Here is a 22,067-nt window from a genome sequence, read left to right on the forward strand (position 1 = left end):
GAGGTTCACCCCAGGTCGCTATGGCATCAGTACATTTATCTCCTGACCTGGAAGTCCAGCCTTCGTTTCTCAGCCAACCTCTGCAGCTGTTGAGACCAGCTGTGTTTAAGTCATGATCACGGGTCTTATTGAAGTGTTGCCATACATGGGACCCTCTCTCACTCTCCAGAGTGTATCATACTCTGTAACCAATATGTTAAAAGAGCTGTTCCCATGGCTCTCTCTATAGACCATGAGTATTGGGCCCTATGCATTAATTGTGACAGTAATAATGATTGTTACCCCATATTGCATTATAGGACTTGGTATAAGCATTCATAACAAATGGAATGTTATGATTAAGAGAACTTTGAATCTTTAAGTTGTATCAAAAACTGTTTTATTTCAGTTGTATCAAAATCATATTTATCTGTTTATTAATATACACATATTTAAATAACAAATAGAAAAATAAATAAAGAGTTTTAACTTATGATATCTTTAAATCTCTCACAATTAGTGTTGTATACTTGTATACAGTGCTGTACCACAAAATCACGAAAGGAAATCGAAAATCCCCCTCTCTCTCCCGCTCTCTCGCTTTCTCTAAAGTGCAGTGTCAGCCCTCAACATTCTTCTTGTGTGTGTTTGGTCACATGACTTCTGTGAAAATCCAGCCGTTGGGTTTTCCATGCCCCTTCTCCCCTCCTCCGTTACGTTCACTCTGCTTTTCTCTTAAGACACCTCTTCTTTTGCTTGTCGTCCTTGTTTATTCTATTTGGAAGGAGGGAGAAGAGTGTTATTCTCAGAAAGGACTAATGTTACATGGATTATATTAAGACAAGTGCTATAGGATGTTTCTAAAGTATGTGCTAAGGTCTTTTGCTTTTACATGCATTAGCCTCATGTCTGCTACTTAATGGTGTGATAAAACTATAATTACAGTAAAGTTTATAATTACAGTAACTTAGCTTCTTTTTTTTACAATTAGATTTATATGTCATTAGATTGTGATAAATGTTGATCTATAAGTTATTACATTGTCATAACTGCAGTATAGTTCTGCCAAGGATTTAGTATGGTGGTGAGGAGTCTGATGATTTGATCTATCTTACCTGTTCCAGCAGTTGACGAAAAACATGGCCTTCCTTCCAGCGGGGTTCAGGCACCGTCTGGCTCCATCTTCCGCCAGAGTAACACTGAAAAAAACAAACCGCACATACACACAATTAATGCTTGTGTCACACAACTGATACAAGGCTGATGGAGGTGATTGTCATGTCAGAAGTAAATGTCAGAAAGAAACAAACCAAAAACAGAGAGAGAAACCACTTTCTGCTTAAATTAATGCAGTTACTTACATGATTTCAGTAGTGTCACAGTAGTGGGTCTTTTCAATGATTTCAAAGTCACCGATGATTTCCTGAGTGTGCATAATGGTTCCTGGGCATTTGCATCTGGCACCTGGGACGTGTTGAGCTGTAATGAGAGTTATAAACATCAATTAACATGGTCAAACATTTGAATGGAAACGTTGTTTTATGACAAATATGTCTTCAAATTGGATTTTGGATAAGAATTCACATGAATGCATTTTTTGCACAATGCTTGTTCTAAGAAGAAACTGTACATAACTGCAACACTCATTTTATGCTATACGACAGCCACTATATGTATAGTAGCCTAGTCACTGCAAAATCCCTAGTCAGTCAGGTAACTAGTAAAAGCATGCACACTGTACTGTACATTCCATATATTGTAGCTGACATGGCTAGAAATGACTTTGAAATCTTACCTCCGTTGAGCTGTATACAAACTCCCAGCAAAACCACCAGGAAAAGACTGCAGGCTTTTGGTGTGAAGGCCATCGTGAATATAAGTAGCGAGAGATGGGGTGAGGTGAGGAGTCAAGAGGCAGTAAGATCCACTTGAAGTGAAAGTGAAAAGTGAACTATTGGGATCCATTGTCCTTTTTATAAACTGCCGGCAGAGGGTTTTCCCAAATCCCATGTTCTTTCCCGGCAAACGTTCAAGAAACAGCTCTCACTGGAATTTCCCAGCTCACTAGGGTAGAAATGAAGGAATGTTGGACTACAGAGTGGAAGGGGCGGAGGGAAGCTAGGAGTCTGCAGATAAAAAGTTGGCCGCGAGAATCTTAACTCCTAACTTCCTAACTGTGACTGTGGGAAAGTGAACGCCAGGGTGAGTCAGCGTTGTCACGGTGATTCATGTTTAAGTGGCCTGTCTGCAAACCTGTTATTTTAAATCATGTAGATTAAGCTGTCTCGGATTCATTAGATGGACAGATCCAAAGTCTCCTTCCAATTACCTTCTCCTTCTGAAAACTGCTCTTTATGACATCACAGATCTGGGGGTCAAACGAGAGATGGTGCTTCAGAAGATGGTCTCGTATTAAGACAAACTTCACCCCAAACGTTCTTGGATAGAAATAAACAAAGCTAATAGGAAAAGTGAAAACAAAAGTGTATCAACTGCGAAGAATGTTGATGGTTCTTCTCCTTCTCCACCAGCATGCCCAGGTCAGATATGCTGTCTGGGGCAATTAGCAACAGCAACAGCTGCAGGAACATCATGATGACACGATAGCCAGTCATCTCTATTCTGTGAACCCCCAACCTAAATCTACCATGTCATACTAATCATGCTAGTCAACACTAGAACATGTCTATAGACCGACACCTGTTTTACCAGAAGTGAATGATTATCATGGTGATGAATAATGACTGGGCCTAACACCCAGGATGTGGCTGGTGTTTTCAGTCATGTGTGTTGTGTCTTGTCAGAGGTTCCTTTTCGGGTCCCCATGTATTTATATTTTTCATTTGTTTATTTAACCTTTATTTAACTAGGCAAGTCAGTTAAGAACAAATTCTTCTTTACAATGACGGCCTACCAAAAGGCCTCCTGCGGGGACGGGGGTTGGGATTAAAAATAAATAAAGAAATGAAGAAATGAAATATGAATATATGACAAAACGCACATCACGACAAGAGAGACAACACGACTAAGACAACAACATAGCAAGACAGCAACACATGACAACAAAGCATGGTAGCAACACAACATGACCACAACATGGTAGCAACACATCATGACCACAACATGGTAGCAACACATCATGGTAGCAGCACAAAACATGGTATAAACATTATTAGGTACAGACGACAGCACAAAGGGCAAGAAGGTAGAGACAACAACACATCACGCAAAGCAGCCACAACTGAAAAAATGGAAGCCGGTTGAGATACTAAATGTCTCCTATTCTGTGCCGTGATGATGTCAGGTTTTAATTGATGCTAAAACATGTTTTTTCATGATAAATAACTAGATAGATACACCTATGTTTTTAAATGTAATTACACTACATATGATTACATCTGCAAATGTTTTAAAAGCTGGTTTATGCATTATGTAGTTGTATGCAGTGGAGGCTGCTAAAGGGAGTACGGATTATAATAATGGCTGGAACAGAACGTATGGAATGGCATCAAACACATGGAAACCATGTGTTTGATGTATTTGATAGCATTCTACTTATTTCGCTCAAGCCATTACCAAGAGCCCATCCTCCCCAATTAAGGTGCCACCAACCTCCTGTGGTTGTATGATATTTGACCAATTCTGCTCAAATTAATTAACACAGTGGGACTATGCTCAACAAGTTGAGAGGTAATGGCCTGATTTCACTTTTTGGTTCATACACAATTTATTATATGACCAATACTGTACTCTGACTACCACCTCCAATTATGTGAGCCACTGCTAATGAGCCATATCCAAGATAATCCAAGATCATGACTAACACAAATTTGGGTGGTTATCGCAAATACTGTTGCTCTTTCTCATAAAGTGTAATTTCATGGTAATGTCCACTGAAAACATTGTTACTTAACGTCTTAAAATGAGTTTGGTATTTCTTCGGAACAGGACCTAATGACGTTTCAGTAGAATATGTACTGTATAATTCATCTATATTCTGGGTATTGGAAACATTAACATTGATTTACATTTCAGTGACAATGTATCACCGGAAAGAGCAGGCCTCCCTGTTCCCTCCCTTCATCTTGTTTTGATAGAGGGATGGATCTAGGCCAAGGTAGCGTTATTGCTAATGCACTGTAGCGCCAGCTGTCTTGGCTCACCACACGCTTGCGACATTTAGAAGAAACAGAAACTTAAGGAACCTAACGGACCAGAACCAGAGCACACAGGAGTGCTTAACAAAGACAATAGATACAATTTGCTGGCCCATAAAGAAAAGAGAAATGTCTGTTCTTGAAGACAAAGAGAAAATAATTGCCTTGATTGTGAGTGACAGAGTCAATGGCTGTGAAAACAATGTTTTTGAATACCATGTTGTTTTAATTGGGTTGGTCACAGAAATATATTTACAGACAATCATGTACAGTATTTACAGCTTCTATTTACAAAGAGTTCCTTACAAAAAGATTATCATTGCGAGGGTATCCAGAGAGATAAAGCAGCTAAAGTGTAAATTCATTGGGCTGCCCCCTCCTTTGTAAGGTGTCTTCTTCTACGGTGTCCATATTAGGACACCCTTCAACTCTGGTCATGCCTGGAGGGAATCAGTCCATACAGTAGATCACATTGGAGAGTTAAGACAACATTCACAAATCATTCCTGACTACCTCGACCTCCAATCTCACGCTGGGTTAATCCAGTAATGTAATTCAGACTATGCTTCCTGTTCACCAAAGAGTTCCGCAAAGCCCTGTTGCCTTTTCCACAGCACCGTCACAAACAGAAGCCTAGGACTTTCTTACCGGAAAACTGGGCCTGCGCAAACAACCAATCCAGGGGGTCTCGTCCTGAACATAACCGGGTTACACAGTCCAAAGGATGGGCGACCATCAGTGACACATCCGATAGACCACTGGGGATCCAAGGAGCATATGCCATGGATTTGTTATAGGGCGCCAATGAGGCTACAGTGGAAGCATCTTCTGACGGGATGGGTGGCCAAGCAGGTCATCCATTGTCGGTGCTCCCGGAGTGGGCCGTGGAGGGGGTATGGGGCAGTCTGGGAGAATTTCTTGATGGAGTCCACATACTCCTCCATAGTGGGGTACTCATCTTCCCCATCCTCCAGAACTCCTTCCTGCAGCTCACTGATGGTGGGCAGCAGCTCGACGGAGGAAAGCAGCCATCTGGGCTTCATCCTGTAAAAACAGCCTGGAAATACATTGACATTTTTTTAATATTTTTGATATATAAACTAAGGAGATGCGTTTCCTGTTGATACAGAGCCTTGCGAAAGTATTCACCCCCTTGGCATTTTTCCTATTTTGTTGCCTTAAAACCTGGAATTAAAATATATATTTTTTGAGTCATACCAAAATCTTTAAATCATACCACAGATTCTCAATTGGATTGAGGTCTGGGCTTTGACTAGGCCATTCCAAGACATTTAAATGTTTCCCCTTAAATCACTCGAGTGTTGCTTTAGCAGTATGCTTAGGATCATTATCCTGCTGGAAGGTGAACCTCCGTCCCAGTCTCAAATCTCTGGAAGACTGAAACAGGTTTCCCTCAAGAATGTCCCTGTATTTAGCTCCATTCATCATTACTTAAATTCTGAATCGTTTCCCAGTCCCTGTCGATGAAAAACATCCCCAAGGCATGATGCTGCCACCATCATGCTTCACTGTGGGGATGGTGTTCTCGGGGTGATGAGAAAAGTTGGGTTTGTGCCAGACATAGCGTTTACCTTGATGGCCAAAAAGCACCATTTTAGCCTCATTTGACCAGAGTACCTTCTTCTATGTGTTTGGGGAGTGTTTGCTTATTTTTTTCTTTAAGCAATGGTTTTTTTCTGGCCACTCTTCTGTAAAGCCCAACTCTGTGGAGTGTACAGCTTAATGTGGTTCTATGGACAGATACTCCAATCTCCGCTGTGGAGCTTTGCAGCTGCTTCAGGGTTATCTTTAGTCTCTTTGTTGCCTCTCTGATTAATGCCCTCCTTGCCTGGTCTGTTTTGGTGGCCAGCCTTTTCTTGGCAGGTTTGTTGTGGTGCCATATTCTTTCCATTTTTTAAAATAATGGATTTAATGGTGCTCTGTGGGATGATGAAAGTTTCTGATATTTTTTTTATAACCCAACCCTGATCTGTACTTCTCCACAATTTTGTCCCTGACCTGTTTGGAGAGCTCCTTGGTCTTCATGGTGCACATTGTTTGGTGGTGCCCCTTGCTTAGTGATGCTGCAGACTCTTTCGCCTTTCAGAACATGTGTATATATACTGAGATCATGTGACAGATCATGTGACACTCTGAGTCGGAAAAAAATCATTGCACACAGGTGGACTTCATTTAATTAATTATGTGACTTCTGAAGGTAATTGGTTGCACTAGATCTTATTTAGGGGCTTCGTAGCAAAGGGGGTGAATACATATACATGCACCACTTTTCCGTTCTATATTTTTTTGATTTTTTTTAAACAAGTTATTTTTTCCTTTCACTTCACCAATTTGTACTATGTTGTGTATGTCCATTACATGAAATCGAAATAAAAATCTATTTAAATTATAGGTTGTAATGCAAGAAAATAGGGAAAACGCCAAAGGGGGTGAGTACTTTTGGAATGCACTGTACATTAGCTATGATTTGATTTCTATGCTCTATTTGAATAGACACTGTATAGTACAAATCCACTGTATGAATATTGCTCATTATCTTATGGACCATGTAGAAAATACCTTATCCTTTAGAATAGCATTACATCATAAAATAGCAAACAATCATACAGGGTTGAAAGATAATGTGAAATATATATTTTTTAAAGATACTTGTATCCTTACAATGAGTTTTAACCCTCAGCCCGCCACCACCATCACCACCCCCACACTATATTAGCATTGTCTTACCTCGATTGTCTAGACTGTATCCCTCTCTTGTTGGTATTCCACGGTGTGTCGCAATCTCTCTCTCTCTGTGTCCTGTATGCCACTGTCTCTCAGTGCTATGGCTAACAGAGTGGTAACTGACAGGTCGGAGGTCTGTAGTGCTATACTGGGATCAGTGAATCAGGTGGGGCTTTTATATCTCATTATTCCAGACTAGACCAATGGGAATAAGTATAGCACTGGGCATGGAAGTGCTGTCGTTTACTCTAACTTGCCTCAGTGTGTGTCTGTGTGTGTAAAGAGGTGAATGACAGGTGGGTCTTTGGCTAGGTGTTATATTGATATGTGAGGGTATGAACACATATGGCATAAACTGGACATCTCTGGGTATATGCATAAATTACTTTATTGTAGAAAAAATATACTTTATGTAGTTGACATAATTTAATGCCATAGTTTCTACAACAAATATATAACATACAGTTTCTCTGTTACATTTGAGTTCTCCTGTTAGTATTTTCTCTCAACCTGGCTGTCACGCCTTGGTCATTGTAATTTGTGTTTTCGTTATATATTTGGTCAGGCCAGGGTGTGACATGGGTTTATATTCGTCCTGAGGTGCGTGTTAGTCGGCTGGTGAAGTTGGTGCCAGCCTCACGCACCATGCCTCCTGTGCACATCCCTAGCCTTGCACGTCCTGTGCCAACACTGCTCTCAAGATCTCCAGTACGCCTTCACGGTCTAGCCCATCCTGTGCCACCTCCACACACCAGCCCTCCGGTGGCAGCTCCCCGCACCAGGCTTCCTGTGCGTGTCCTCGGCCCAGTACCACCAGTGTCAGCACCACGCATCAGGCCTACAATGCGCCTCGCCTCTCCTGTGCTGCCGGAGCCTCCTGCTTGTTCAGCGCTATCAGAGCCTTCCTCCTCTCCTGCGCTACCAGAGTCTCCTGCTTGTTCAGCGCTATCAGAGCCTTCCTCCTCTCCTGCGCTACCGGAGTCTCCCGCCTGTTCAGCGCTTCTAGAGCCTTCCTCCTCTACAGCGCTGCCGGAGCCTCCTGCCTGTTCGGAGCAGCCCGAGCTGCCAGTCTGCATGAAGCAGCCAGAGCTGTCAGTCTGCAAGGAGCAGCCAGTCTGCAAGGAGCTGCCAGTCTGCAAGGTGCTGCCAGCCTGCATGGAGCAGTCAGAGCTGTCAGCCTGCATGGAGCAGTCAGAGCTGTCAGTCTGCATGAAGCAGCCAGAGCTGTCAGTCTGCATGAAGCAGCCAGAGCTGTCAGTCTGTATGAAGCAGCCAGAGCTGTCAGTCTGCATGAAGCAGCCAGAGCTGTCAGTCTGCAAAGAGCTGTCAGCCTGCAAGGAGCTGCCAGTCTGCAAGAAGCTGTCAGTCTGCAAGGAGCTGTCAGCCTGCATGGAGCAGCCAGAGCTGTCAGTCTGCAAGGAGCTGCCAGTCTGCAGGGAGCTGCCAGTCTGCAAGGTGCTGCCAGCCTGCATGGAGCAGCCAGAGCTGTCAGTCTGCATGATGCAGCCAGAGATGCCAGGCTGCATGGAGCAGCCAGAGCTGTCAGTCTGCATAGAGCAGCTAGATCCGCCAGTCAGCCATGATCTTCTAGATCTGCCAGTCAACCAGATTCTTCCAGATCTGCCAGTCAACCAGTCTCTTCCAGATCTGCCAGTCAACCAGAATCTTCCAGATCCGCCAGCCAGCCAGGATCTACCGGAGCCTACTACCTGCCTGAGCTTCATCTCAGTACTGGGCTTCCTCTCAGTACTGGGCTTTCTCTCAGTACTGGGCTTTCCCTCAGTCCCGGGCTTTCCCTCAGTCCCGAGCTGCCCCTCAGTCCCGAGCTGCCCCTCAGTTCAGTGGGGTTCTGGGTGAGGACTATTAGGCCATGGTCGGCGGCGAGGGTGGATTATCCCAGGACGCGAAGGGGAGGAACTATGACATTAATGGAGTGGGGTCCACGTCCCGAGCCGGAACCGCCACCATGGACAGATGCCCACCCGGACCCTCCCTATGGTTGTGAGGTGCGTCCGGGAGTCCGCACCTTAGGGGGGGAGGGGGGTTCTGTCACACCTTGGTCATTGTATTTTGTGTTTTCGTTACATATTTGTTCAGGCCAGGGTGTGACATGGGTTTATTGTGTTGTCATATTGGGTTTTTTGTAGGCATTGGGATTGTGGTTGATTAGGGGTGTGTCTAGTTTAGGCTTGGCTACCTGAGGCGGTTCTCAATCAGAGTCAGGTGATTCTTGTTGTCTCTGATAGGGAACCGTATTTAGGTAGCCTGGATTTCACTGTGTATTTCGTGGGTGATTGTTCCTGTCTCTGTGTAGTGTTCACCAGATAGGCTGTAATTAGGTTTCTTGTTCCGTTTGTTGTTTTTGTATTTATTAAGTTATTTCATGTATCGTCATTTGTTTCATTAAAGACATGAGTAACCACCACGCTGCATTTCGGTCCGACTCTCTTTTGACAAACGAAGAACGCCGTTACACTGGAGGGAATCACAAAATGATTTGTGCATGAAAGAAGAATAAAGATTTCATATTTGACAAGTTATTGCGCATGTCCTGAAATCTCAAAAATCGTCCTTCTTTTCAGCATATCGAAAAGTAGATCAAGATCCAGATATTGACCTAGCATATCTGGAATCAATACAGATTATTATCTTGAATATGCTAAGAAAACACAGAAACGCGATGTATATATTGTCAGTATTTGTACAACATGAAGAGAGAAAATAGGATCTCACATATCTCAGGATATTGAATGTGTCCATACTCGGCCATAGGAAATGTCCATGTGTGATGTTCAGAGTAATCCCAATATGATATATGTCTAAAAGTCACATCTGGGTTCAGTATTTGTCAGGATATGGTGCAAATCCACAAAACTCTAAATACACTGCTCAAAATAATAAAGGGAACACTTAAACAACACAATGTAACTCCAAGTCAATCACACTTCAGTGAAATCAAACTGTCCACTTAGGAAGCAACACTGATTGACAATAAATTTCACATGCTGTTGTGCAAATGGAATAGACATCAGGTGGAAATTATAGGCATTTAGCAAGACACACCCCAATAAATGAGTGGTTCTGCAGGTGGTGACCAGACCACTTCTCAGTTCCTATGCTTCCTGGCTGATGTTTTGGTCACTTTTAAATGCTGGCGGTGCTTTCACTCTAGTGGTAGCATGAGACTGAGTCTACATCCCACACAAGTGGCTCAGGTAGTGCAGCTCATCCAGGATAGTACATCAATGCGAGCTGTGGCAAGAAGGTTTGCTGTGTCTGTCAGCGTAGTGTCCAGAGCATGGAGGCGCTACCAGGAGACAGGCCAGTACATCAGGAGACGTGGAGGAGGCCGTAGGAGGGCAACAACCCAGCAGCAGGACCGCTACCTCCGCCTTTGTGCAAGGAGGAGCAGGAGGATCACTGCCAGAGCCCTGCAAAATGACCTCCAGCAGGCCACAAATGTGCATGTGTCTGCTCAAACGGTCAGAAACAGACTCCATGAGGGTGGTATGAGGGCCCGACGTCCACAGGTGGGGGCTGTGCTTACAGCCCAACACCGTGGAGGACGTTTGGCATTTGCCAGAGAACACCAAGATTGGCAAATTCGCCACTGGTGCCCTGTGCTCTTCACTGATGAAAGCAGATTCACACTGAGCACATGTGACAGACGTGACAGAGTCTGGAGACGCCGTGGAGAACGTTCTGCTGCCTGCAACATCCTCCAGCATGACCGGTTTGGCGGTGGGGCAGTCATGATGTGGGGTGGCATTTCTTTGGGGTGCCGCACAGCCCTCCATGTGCTCGCCAGAGGTAGCCTGACTGCCATTAGGTACCAAGATGAGATCCTCAGACCCCTTGTGAGACCATATGCTGGTGCGGTTGGCCCTGGGCTCTTCCTAATGCAAGACAATGCTAGACCTCATGTGGCTGGAGTGTGTCAGCAGTTCCTGCAAGAGGAAGGCATTGATGCTATGGACTGGCCCGCCCCCTCCCCAGACCTGAATCCAATTGAGCACATCTGGGACATCATGTCTCGCTCCATCCACCAACGCCATGTTGCACCACAGACCGTTCAGGAGTTGGCGGATGCTTTAGTCCAGGTCTGGGAGGAGATCCCTCAGGAGACCATCCGCCACCTCATCAGGAGCATGCCCAGGCATTGTAGGGAGGTCATACAGGCACGTGGAGGCCACACACACTACTGAGCCCCATTTTGACTTGTTTTAAGGACATTACATCAAAGTTGGATCAGCCTGTAGTGTGGTTTTCCACTTTCATTTTGAGTGTGACTCCAAATCCAGTCCTCCATGGGTTGATAAATTTGATTTCCATTGATAATTATTGTGTGATTTTGTTGTCAGCACATTCAACTATGTAAAGAAAAAAGTATTTAATAAGAATATTTCATTCATTCAGATCTAGGATGTGTTATTTTAGTGTTCCCTTTATTTTTTTGAGCAGTGTATATATGCATTGGAAATGGTCTGTATTCTCTAGAATATGAACAACGTGTCATGGAAAGATATTCCTTCATTTGGACCCTTTTCGCCCAGTGCCTGTCTTGCTCCCTCTCTACCTCCTGTTTACTTCCCTGGTTTGAAGCTGTTACGGGAACAAGAGCAGTATGATTCAGCATTGCTTGACTTTGCACAATCAATGGACCAGACTGATTCCTGCTAGCACATAACATTCTGATAACCGTATGTTTCTTAGAGCGTGGTGAGAGCGTTGTTATCACATGGTTATTCTACATACAACCTTCACACAACTTTCTGGGAATGGTGCAGGATGGTTGCTTGGCTTTGGAACATTTCCAGCACATTTAAGGAACTTGACAACAACAAAAATGTTTTTCTTGGTATTTCATTACTTTAACAGGATGTTTTCTAAAAGTTCAAACATGGTCACATTTTATTTACATTTTGATCATGTTCTAGGTATGTGCTGGTTGTTAAAATATGTGTATCGTTGGAAAAGATGTTTGAAAAGGGTATTTTGTTTTTAAATTATATTGTAAATTGGAATGATATAGTTATGTATTTCATGGAGTTATGAGATTTGCATGGGAAGGTCTGCTCAATCCAAGATAACAACCAATTGATTACAGCATTAGCCCAAAAATGGAGGAGGCAGATGGCAGCAGGAGGAGGTAGCAAACTAGTCTGTCTGCTCAATATAAAGGATCTTAACTGGCAGAGGAATAAAAATAGCATGAATAGGAAAGTATACCAGTTTCATTTGAGGACCAGGATGTTGACAGCTGTGCCATACAGATTGAAAAAAAGTTGGGAGGAGATTTTTGATGTATCGATTCCATGGTACAGGGTGTATGAGTTTATATATAAAACAACACAAGATTCGTGCTTTTCAGCTAAAATTATTGTACAGAATTCTTGCCATTCTTGTTTAGGGCATACAATCATCGCAGCTCTGCAGATTATGTTGTGAGGATACAGAATAAATTGAAGTCTAATCAAATCAAATGTATTTATATTGCCCTTCGTACATCAGCTGATATCTCAAAGTGCTGTACAGAAACCCAGCCTAAAACCCCAAACAGCAAGCAATGCAGGTGTAGAAGCGCGGTGGCTAGGAAAAACTCCCTGGAAAGGCCAAAACCTAAGAAGAAACCTAGAGAGGAACCAGGCTATGAGGGGTGGCCAGTCCTCTTCTGGCTGTGCCGGGTGGAGATTATAACAGAACATGGCCAAGATGTTCAAGTGTTCATAAATTACCAGCATGGTCAAATAATAATAATCACAGGCAGAACAGTTGAAACTGGAGCAGCAGCACGGCCAGGTGGACTGGGGACAGCAAGGAGTCATGATGCCAGGTAGTCCTGAAGCATGGTCCAAGGTTTCAGGTCCTCCAAGAGAGAGAAAAAAAGATAGAAAGAGAGAATTAGAGAGAGCATACTTAAATCCACACAGGACACCGGATAAGACAGGAGAAGTACTCCAGATAATGCAAACTGACCCTAGCCACCCGACACATAAACTACTGCAGCATAAATACTGTAGGCTGAGACAGGAGGGGTCAGGTGACACTGTGGTCCCATCCGATGATACCCCCGGACAGGGCCAAACAGGAAGGATATAGCCCCACCCACTTTGCCAAAACACAGCCCCCACACCACTAGAGGGATATCTTCAACCACCAACTTACCATCCTGAGACAAGGCCGAGAGTAGCCCACAAAGATCTCCGCAATGGCACAACCCAAGAGAGGGGGGGGGGGGCAACCCAGACAGGAAGATCACATCAGTGACTCAACCCACTCAAGTGACGCACCCCTCCTAGGGACGGCATGAAAGAGCACCAGTAGGCCAGTGACTCAGCACCTGTAATAGGGTTAGAGGCAGAGAATCCCAGTGGAAAGAGGGGAACCGGCCAGGCAGAGACAGCAAGGGCGGGTCGTTGCTCCAGAGCCTTTCCGTTCACCTTCACACTCCTGGGCCAGACTACACTCAATCATATGACCCACTGAAGAGATGAGTCTTCAGTAAAGACTTAAAGGTTGAGACCGAGTTTGAGTCTCTCACATGGGTAGGCAGACCATTCCATAAAAATGGAGCTCTATAGGAGAAAGCCCTGCCTCCAGCTGTTTGCTTAGAAATTATAGGGACAATTAGGAGGCCTGCGTCTTGTGACCATAGCGTACGTGTAGGTATGTACGGCAGGACCAAATCAGAGAGATAGGTAGGAGCAAGCCCATGTAATGCTTTGAAGGTTAGCAGTAAAACCTTGAAATCAGCCCTTGCCTTGACAGGAAGCCAATGTAGGGAGGCTAGCACTGGAGTAATATGATAATTTTTGGGGGTTCTAGTCAGGATTCTAGCAGCCATATTTAGCACTAACTGAAGTTTATTTAGTGCTTTATCCTGCTAGCCAGAAAGTTGAGCATTGCAGTAGTCTAACCTAGAAGTAACAAAAGCATGTATAAATTTTTCTGCATCATTTTTGGACAGAAAGTTTCTGATTTTTGCAATGTTACGTAGATGGAAAAAAGCTGTCCTTGAAACAGTCTTGATATGTTCGTCAAAAGAGAGATCAGGGTCCAAAGTAACGCCGAGGTACTTCACAGTTTTATTTGAGACGACTGTACAACCATTAAGATGAATTGTCAGATTCAACAGAAGATCTCTTTGTTTCTCAAGACCTAGAACAAGCATCTCTGTTTTGTCCGAGTTTAAAAGTAGAAAGTTTGCAGCCATCCACTTCCTTATGCCTGAAACACAGGCTTCTAGCGAGGGCAATTTTGGGGCTTCACCATGTTTCATTGAAATGTACAGCTGTGTCATCCGCATAGCAGTGAAAGTTAACATTATGTTTTCGAATGACATCCCCAAGAGGTAAAATATATAGTGAAAACAATAGTGGTCCTAAAACATAACCTTGAGGAACACTGAAATTTACAGTTGATTTGTCAGAGCACAAACCATTCACAGAGACAAACTGATATCTTTCCGACAGATAAGATCTAAACCAGGCCAGAACTTGTCCATGTAGACCAATTTGGGTTTCCAATCTCTCCAAAAGAATGTGGTGATCGATGGTATCAAAAGCAGCACTAAGGTCTAGGAGCACGAAGACAGATGCAAAGCCTCGGTCTGATGCCATTAAAAGGTCATTTACCACCTTCACAAGTGCAGTCTCAGAGCTATGATTGGGTCTAAAACCAGACTGAAGCATTTTGTATACATTGTAGAATTCCGAAGAGGGTGGCCAGCAGAGAGAGGTGGGATGGGCTGGGGGAAGCTGAGGGTTGGAATGTGGAATTGGAGACAAGTGCGAGTGGAGTTGCTAGGAGGGGGATAGAATGACGGTCAAAGATAAAAGTACAAAAATAAAGTCTAAATGAAACATAAAGTACGTTTGAATGACACAGGGGAAATGTTGTTACAGATATTTTTATGTTTATTTCACCTTTTGTCACGTTCTGACCTTAGTTATTTTGTTATATCTTTGTTTTAGTATGGTCAGGGCGTGAGTTGGGTGGGTTGTCTATGTTCGTTTTTCTATGTTGTGTTTTGCGTTTGGCCTGGTATGATTCTCAATCAGAGGCAGGTGTCGTTCGTTGTCTCTGATTGAGAATCATACTTAGGTCATACTTAATCATACTTTTCCCACCTGTGTTTCGTGGGTGATTATTTTCTGTTTTGTGTATGTCACCTTTCAGAACTGTTTAGTTTAGTTTCTCCTTTGTTATTTTGTTTAGTGTTCTCGGTTTAATAAATATATGATGAACACTTACCATGCTGTGCTTTGGTCTTCACCTCATTCCAACGACGAACGTCACACCTTTATTTAACCAGGTAGACCAGTTGTGAACAAGTCCTCATTTACAACTTGCGAACTGGTCAAGATAAGGCAAAGCAGTGCGACACAAACAACACAGAGTTACACATGGCATAAACAAATGTACAGTCAATAACACAATAGAAAAGTCTATATACAGTGTGTGCAAATGTAGTAACATTGGGGAGGTAAGGCAATAAATAGGCCATAGTGGCAAAATAATTACTATTTAGCAAATAAACACTGGAGTAATAGATGTGCAGAAGATGAATGTGCAAGTAGAAATACTGGACTGCAAAGTGCAACAAGAAAAAACAATATGGGGATGAGGTAGTTGGGTGGGCTATTTATAGATGGGCTCTTAAACGCCAAATGCTCTTAAACGCTAGTAAAACTAAATGCATGCTCTTCAACCGCTCTGACATCTGATGCTTAAAGTTAGTGAGGGAGATATTAGACTCCAGCTATTAGACTCCAGCTAAGTGATTTTTGCAATTCGTTCCAGTCATTGGCAGCAGAGAATTGAAAGGAAAGGTAGCCGAAGGAGGAGTTGGCATTGGGGATGACCAGTGAAATATACCTGCTAGAGTGCGTGCTACGGGTGGGTGCTGCTCTGCTGACCAGTGAGCTGAGATAAGGTGGGGCTTTACCTAGCAAGGACTTATAGATGACCTGGAGCCAGTGGGTTTGGCGACGAATATGAAGCGAGCGCCAGCCTACAAGAGCATACAGGTCGCAGTGATGGGTAGTACAGTGGGGCAAAAAAGTATTTAGTCAGCCACCAATTGTGCAAGTTCTCCCACTTAAAAAGATGAGAGGCCTGTAATTTTCATCATAGGTACACTTCAACTATGACAGACAAAATGAGGGAAAAATATCCAGAAAATCACATTGTAGGATTTTTAAGGAATTTATTTGCAAATTATGGTGGAAAATAAGTATTTGGTCACCTACAAACAAGCAAGACTTCTGGCTCTCACAGACCTGTAACTTCTTGTTTAAGAGGCTCCTCTGTCCTCCACTCGTTACCTGTATTAATTGCACCTGTTTGAACTTGTTATCAGTATAAAAGACACCTGTCCACAACCTCAAACAGTCACACTCCAAACTGCACTATGGCCAAGACCAAAGAGCTGTCAAAGGACACCAGAAACAAAATTGTAGACCTGCACCAGGCTGGGAAGACTGAATCTGCAATAGGTAAGCAGCTTGGTTTGAAGAAATCAACTGTGGGAGCAATTATTAGGAAATGGAAGACATACAAGACCACTGATAATCTCCCTCGATCTGGGGCTCCACGCAAGATCTCACCCCGTGGGGTCAAAATGATCACAAGAATGGTGAGCAAAAATCCCAGAACCACACGGGGGGACCTAGTGAATGACCTGCAGAGAGCTGGGACCAAAGTAACAAAGCCGACCATCAGTAACACACTACGCCGCCAGGGAATCAAATCCTGCAGTGCCAGATGTGTCCCCTGCTTAAGCCAGTACATGTCCAGGCCCGTCTGAAGTTTGCTAGAGATGATCCAGAAGAAGATTGGGAGAATGTCATATGGTAAGATGAAACCAAAATATAACTTTTTGGTAAAAACTCAACTCGTCGTGTTTTGAGGACAATGAATGCTGAGGTACATCCAAAGAACACCATACCTACTGTGAAGCATGGGGGTGGAAACATCATGCTTTGGGACTGTTTTTCTGCAAAGGGACGAGAACGACTGATCCGTGTAAAGGAAAGAATGAATGGGGCCATGTATCGTGAGATTTTGAGTGAAAACCTCCTTCCATCAGCAAGGGCATTGAAGATGAAACGTGGCTGGGTCTTTCAGCATGACAATGATCCCAAACACACTGCCCGAGCAAAGAAGGAGTGGCTTCGTAAGAAGCATTTCAAGGTCCTGGAGTGGCCTAGCCAGTCTCCAGATCTCAATCCCATAGAACATCTTTGGAGGGAGTTGAAAGTCTGTGTTGCCCAGCAACAGCCCCAAAACATCACTGCTCTTGAGGGGATCTGCATGAAGGAATGGGCCAAAATACCAGCAACAGTGTGTGAAAACCTTGTGAAGACTTACAGAAAACTTTTGACCTCTGTCATTGCCAACAAAAGGTATATAACAAAGTATTGAGATAAACTTTTGTTATTGACCAAATACTTATTTTCCACCATAATTTGCAAATAAATTCATTAAAAATCCTACAATGTGATTTTCTGGATTTTTTTTCTCATTTTGTCTGTCATAGTTGAAGTGTACCTATGATGAAAATTACAGGCCTCTCTCATCTTTTTAAGTGGGAGAACTTGCACAATTGGTGGCTGACTAAATACTTTTTTGCCCCACTGTATATGGGGCTTTGGTGACAAAACGGATGGCACTGTGATAGACTACATCCAATTTTCTGAGTAGAGTGTTGGAGGTTATTTTGTAAATGACATCGCCGAAGTCAAGGATCGGTAGGATAGTCAGTTTTACGAGGGTATGTTTGGCAGCATGAGTGAAGGATGCTTTGTTGCGAAATAGGAAGCCGATTCTGGATTTAATTTTGGATTAGAGATGCTTAATGTGAGTCTGGAAGGAGAGTTTACAGTCTTTCCAGACACCTAGGTATTTGTGGTTGTCCACATATTCTAAGTCAGAACCGTCCAGAGTAGTGATGCTAGACGGCCTGTGCGGGTGCGGGCAGCTAATCCTGTTTGCCTGAGGCTGATGCCACCCAGGTGTTTGTACACATGCATATACACACAATTTCATTCAAACACACACATGGGCACATACACAGACACAGACACACATACACACATGTAAATAGTGCCATACATGCACTCAACGCATATTTTCATTTGGCCTTGCTGTTATGATTTTTGTTGTCCTTGATGTCTTTTGTGTTTTGCATTGTAGATTCCTGTTTTCCTTTGTCTTTCTCTTTTGTTCATTTTGTTGGTTGTTGGTGCATTATTGGGAGATGGGGCACGGGGGCTTGGGGTGTGACAATCTTGGGGTTGGGGAATGGAATTATTTTATTGCATTTTTTCAAATAGTCCAGAGAACATTAAGAAACAACGTTCTTCTGTGGGAATTTCAGTAATTCAGCATAAAGTTTCCTACATGTTTCCTCGTCGTTCTATTTAAAGTCATGTTATCAAATTGTTCCGAGAACATTAAGAAAACTTTCCATAAAAACCACATGAAAACATTAGTAAGAATGTTATTTAAAAACAAATACATTCCGTTCTCAGCATCAACAAAACTCACTCTATCCTCTATCTTGTTAATTGGCCACACCTGATCTTAATGAATTCTGCTTCCCTTTGAAATGGGGTCTATTTGAATATACTAAAATGCTTCGTATATGTTTTTTTTTAAACATGGCATGCTAGCTCCATCCTGGTGGTGCAGTGGACTAATTCCATGGATAGAGAACAGAAGATACTGTAATAGGTTAGAATCTCACTGATGCTGTGCCACAATACATTGCATGATTAATGCCTAAGCAAATTCATTTCCATGTGTCATATATGTGCTTAGAGTTCAAAACAGTTAACCTAAGCTAGCAGTCTTATAGAAACATGTTCTCAGAACGTTAATAAAACCTCCCAGGAAAACGTTCAGGGAACTGTAGTAAAATGTTCTCAGAACCTCCCTACAACTTAAAAATGAATGTTACCAGAATAGGCTAAATGTTCACTTCTGTTCTCAAAACATTTTTAAAAAACATTTTGTTTTCCCTGGTCAGGTCATGTGGTCATATAGTCAATATAAACAGTGCATTCGGAAAGTATTCAGACCTCTTGACTTTTTCCACATTTTATTGCGTTACAGCCTTATTCGAAAATGTATTAAATAGATTTTTCTCCTCATCAATCAACACACAATACCCCATGATGACAAAACTAAAATAGGTTTTTAGACATTTTTGCAAATGTATATAAAAAAATGGAAATATCACATTTACATAAGTATTCAGACACTTTTCTCAGTACTTTGTTGAAGCACCTTTAGCAGCGATTACATCCTTGAGTCTTCTTGGGTATGACGCTGCAAGCTTGGCACACCTGTATTTGGAGAGTTTCTCCCATTCTTATCTGCAGTGTTACAGTACACCCTTCAATTGCCCTTTAATTGCAAATCCTTCAACACCTCCATTGTAACACCTTACGACAGCTCCCTTACTGACTAACAGTGCTGATGGGCTCCTTGTGATCTAGACAGATTAATGAATTAAAATACAGGCTGTGGCCTTAATCTAAATACATCAAATGAATCTGTCCCATTGAACACACTCTAACCTCAGAGATCAATTGTAACATGCTGCCCTGAAGTCAAGGACCACAAGTGTTTTTATTAATCATATAATGTGCTATCCTCTCGAATCAAAAGTATTTTAAACCCAAAAATGAATTAATAAACCAGTCTAGCAAAATGCAATAATTTCAGGTACGTGACAGATGCTAAATGACCATGCTACTTATTCTTGTTTACAGTAGCCTAGCTAGTTACATTAGATGTCCTGTTTATGTTATCCAATCAATCTCCTTGCGGCATAGGGTGACGGTGACACGTTGGTAACCCCTCTCTAAGCAAGGTTATACTTAACATGTGTACCAGCAATAGCATCCTAATGTGGTCCTATTTTAAAGGCCCATTTCCTCATCACCAGGGCCAGATACAGACATGTGGATTAAGGCCAGGTCAGGAAGAGTGACTCCTGATGGCTAATAATAGGATAACAGGCTAGGTGTTGGTCACACGGGTAATAGCCAGGCAGGATAACACAGTCTAAAGTGAAATGATGTAATAGCCCAGAGGGAGGGTGGTGCTCAGAGTTCCTCCTGACTTCCGCTTGTAGTCGAGAGAAACAGTCGCTGGTAAGAAGCCTAATCCTATAAACCTGGTCCCTGTACTAGACAGTATGTACTGATGCCAGCCAAGTCATCATGCTGTGTCCGTGATTAAACAGAGTCATGTTGAAGGCCTATCTATAGTCAGGTGGCAGGTGAATCAGACACACACAGATCTGAGACCAGTTAGGCTTCCTAATAAACCGGCTCATACAGGGCATAACATCTGTTTGACCTTATCATCATGATCTATTGAATAGTTCATCACCATGTTATGCCTTATTTCTAACCAAGTTGGTGAACATGCAGAACTGAGCTGAAGCGTGGCTCTATTGACTGTCACTGTGCTGCCATCTGTTGGTAACCAGGATAATAACACTGTGAATTGTGCGTAGAGAGTGTAGATAAGTTCGAGAGTTAGTCATGTTTCATGGTCATTTCAATGCAGTCAAATCGGGACACGAATTGAGATTCCAGTGCAAGATTAGAAAGGGGCGTTTTAATTGCCATTTTTGCAATGTAATTTATATTCCCATGCTGAAGCGAAGTGAATTTACATGAAAATACAGCAACAGTGTTTCCAAGACTTGGTTGGTAAATAACAAACATCAGGAAAGCTCTTAGAGTTCATAAAACAGACCGCATTCACATAAGTGCATTCTTACCTAGCAGGTTCAAATTGCTTAGTGAACTATACACCTTGTAATAATGGTACGCTATACTAGGAACAGTAACTGGTGCAGTTCTGTAATAGTATTAGAGGGATTTGAACGGATTCGTCACTAGGTGGCAGTGTTGTTATTAATTTCGCATTAAACAGTGATTTCGGACCATTCGGTTACCACAACCAAGAAGAAAGCCAGGCTGGTCGGTCACCCGTGATACAAGTCAGTACACAACACCTATCCATCAGAAAGCATGACTTGATTCAACATAAACACTGCATGTCTAAGAATGCTAAATACGTTACACAAATCAAATTATGTGACGTGACCGTTGAATAATCACTAACACTAATCACTTAACAGGTAACACTAATCCGGTTACATTTTTGAATGTATTAGAAAAACGATATAACCGGATATACACAAGCTTACGGAGTCATCGGCCATTTTATGTTGTATCACTTTTATAAAGGCTTCATTAATGCATATGTTATTCTAATAGAATAATCTCACATCTAATAGATTAATCTCTTACATTTGTCATGTTTCTTATTGCAATGCTAAAGACATGATGTATTCTATTGATACAATGTAAACCTCCATAGAATGTATAGAATTCACCACTCCACTTCGATGCTATATTTTCCCACCAGTACTTCACTGATGACACTCTCCGTCTGTACTTCATGTGCAGTTCTTAACGCAGAACACCCTTCTATACACACACACAAACTGAATCTCATTCACTCTTGCGTTCTCTCTCACACAAACACACACACGCACTCTCCCCTCTCCCTTCTAACTCTAAAGACCATAACCTAATTGATTCTCATTTTCATTATGTTCTCCCAGGGTCTCTCTCTCTCTCCATCTCCCAGCGAACAACAAAACCCGAGGAGACAGAACAGAACAGTCTGCCTCTCACACTGTGAGGATGACACGACCCTCCCCCTAAAGAGGAAGAAATAGAGGGTCTGCTTTGAAGTCCCACCCCCGCAAAGCAAAGGTCAAAATAATAAATGTAGGCCCAATTGAAGGGTATGCAGGGGGGGACAAAAGGCTCCAAAGGGGGCGAATGGTATATTTTGGTCGGGCAGTCCCTCACAGTCCCTCACAGTGTACTAAAGGCATGATGAATTCATAGAATCAGGCATAACCAAAGACTGGAGTAGCAGGGGTCCTCGGGGAGAGAATAGGATTTTTTAACCGGGCAGACAGGCCTGGCTCCTGCATCCTACTCTTTTTGTAGGCCATCAGTCTTTCTTTCGTCCCCTCTTTCTTTCTCTCGCTCTCTGTCTGTTTCTCCTTTGCTCACTTAACCTCTGAGAGACACACTCTCGCTCACACACACACACATTTTCTCTCTCACACACGCATAAAACTCA

General features: G+C 42.8%; 1 protein-coding gene across 1 annotated transcript; it reads right to left on the reverse strand.

The window, feature by feature from the left end:
- Positions 1-362: 362 nt before the first annotated feature.
- LOC118389321 (C-X-C motif chemokine 11-like) lies at positions 363-2,028 on the reverse strand. The gene is made up of 4 exons (XM_035779244.2): positions 1,775-2,028; positions 1,341-1,458; positions 1,095-1,178; positions 363-753 (listed from the first exon to the last, which is right to left on the reverse strand). The coding sequence occupies exons 1-4, from the start codon at positions 1,845-1,847 to the stop codon at positions 699-701; spliced, it is 330 nt and encodes a 109-aa protein (XP_035635137.1). The 5' UTR covers positions 1,848-2,028; the 3' UTR covers positions 363-698.
- Positions 2,029-22,067: the final 20,039 nt, after the last annotated feature.

Source organism: Oncorhynchus keta, chromosome 32 (assembly GCF_023373465.1).
Source record: "Oncorhynchus keta strain PuntledgeMale-10-30-2019 chromosome 32, Oket_V2, whole genome shotgun sequence".
Lineage (NCBI taxonomy): Eukaryota > Metazoa > Chordata > Actinopteri > Salmoniformes > Salmonidae > Oncorhynchus > Oncorhynchus keta.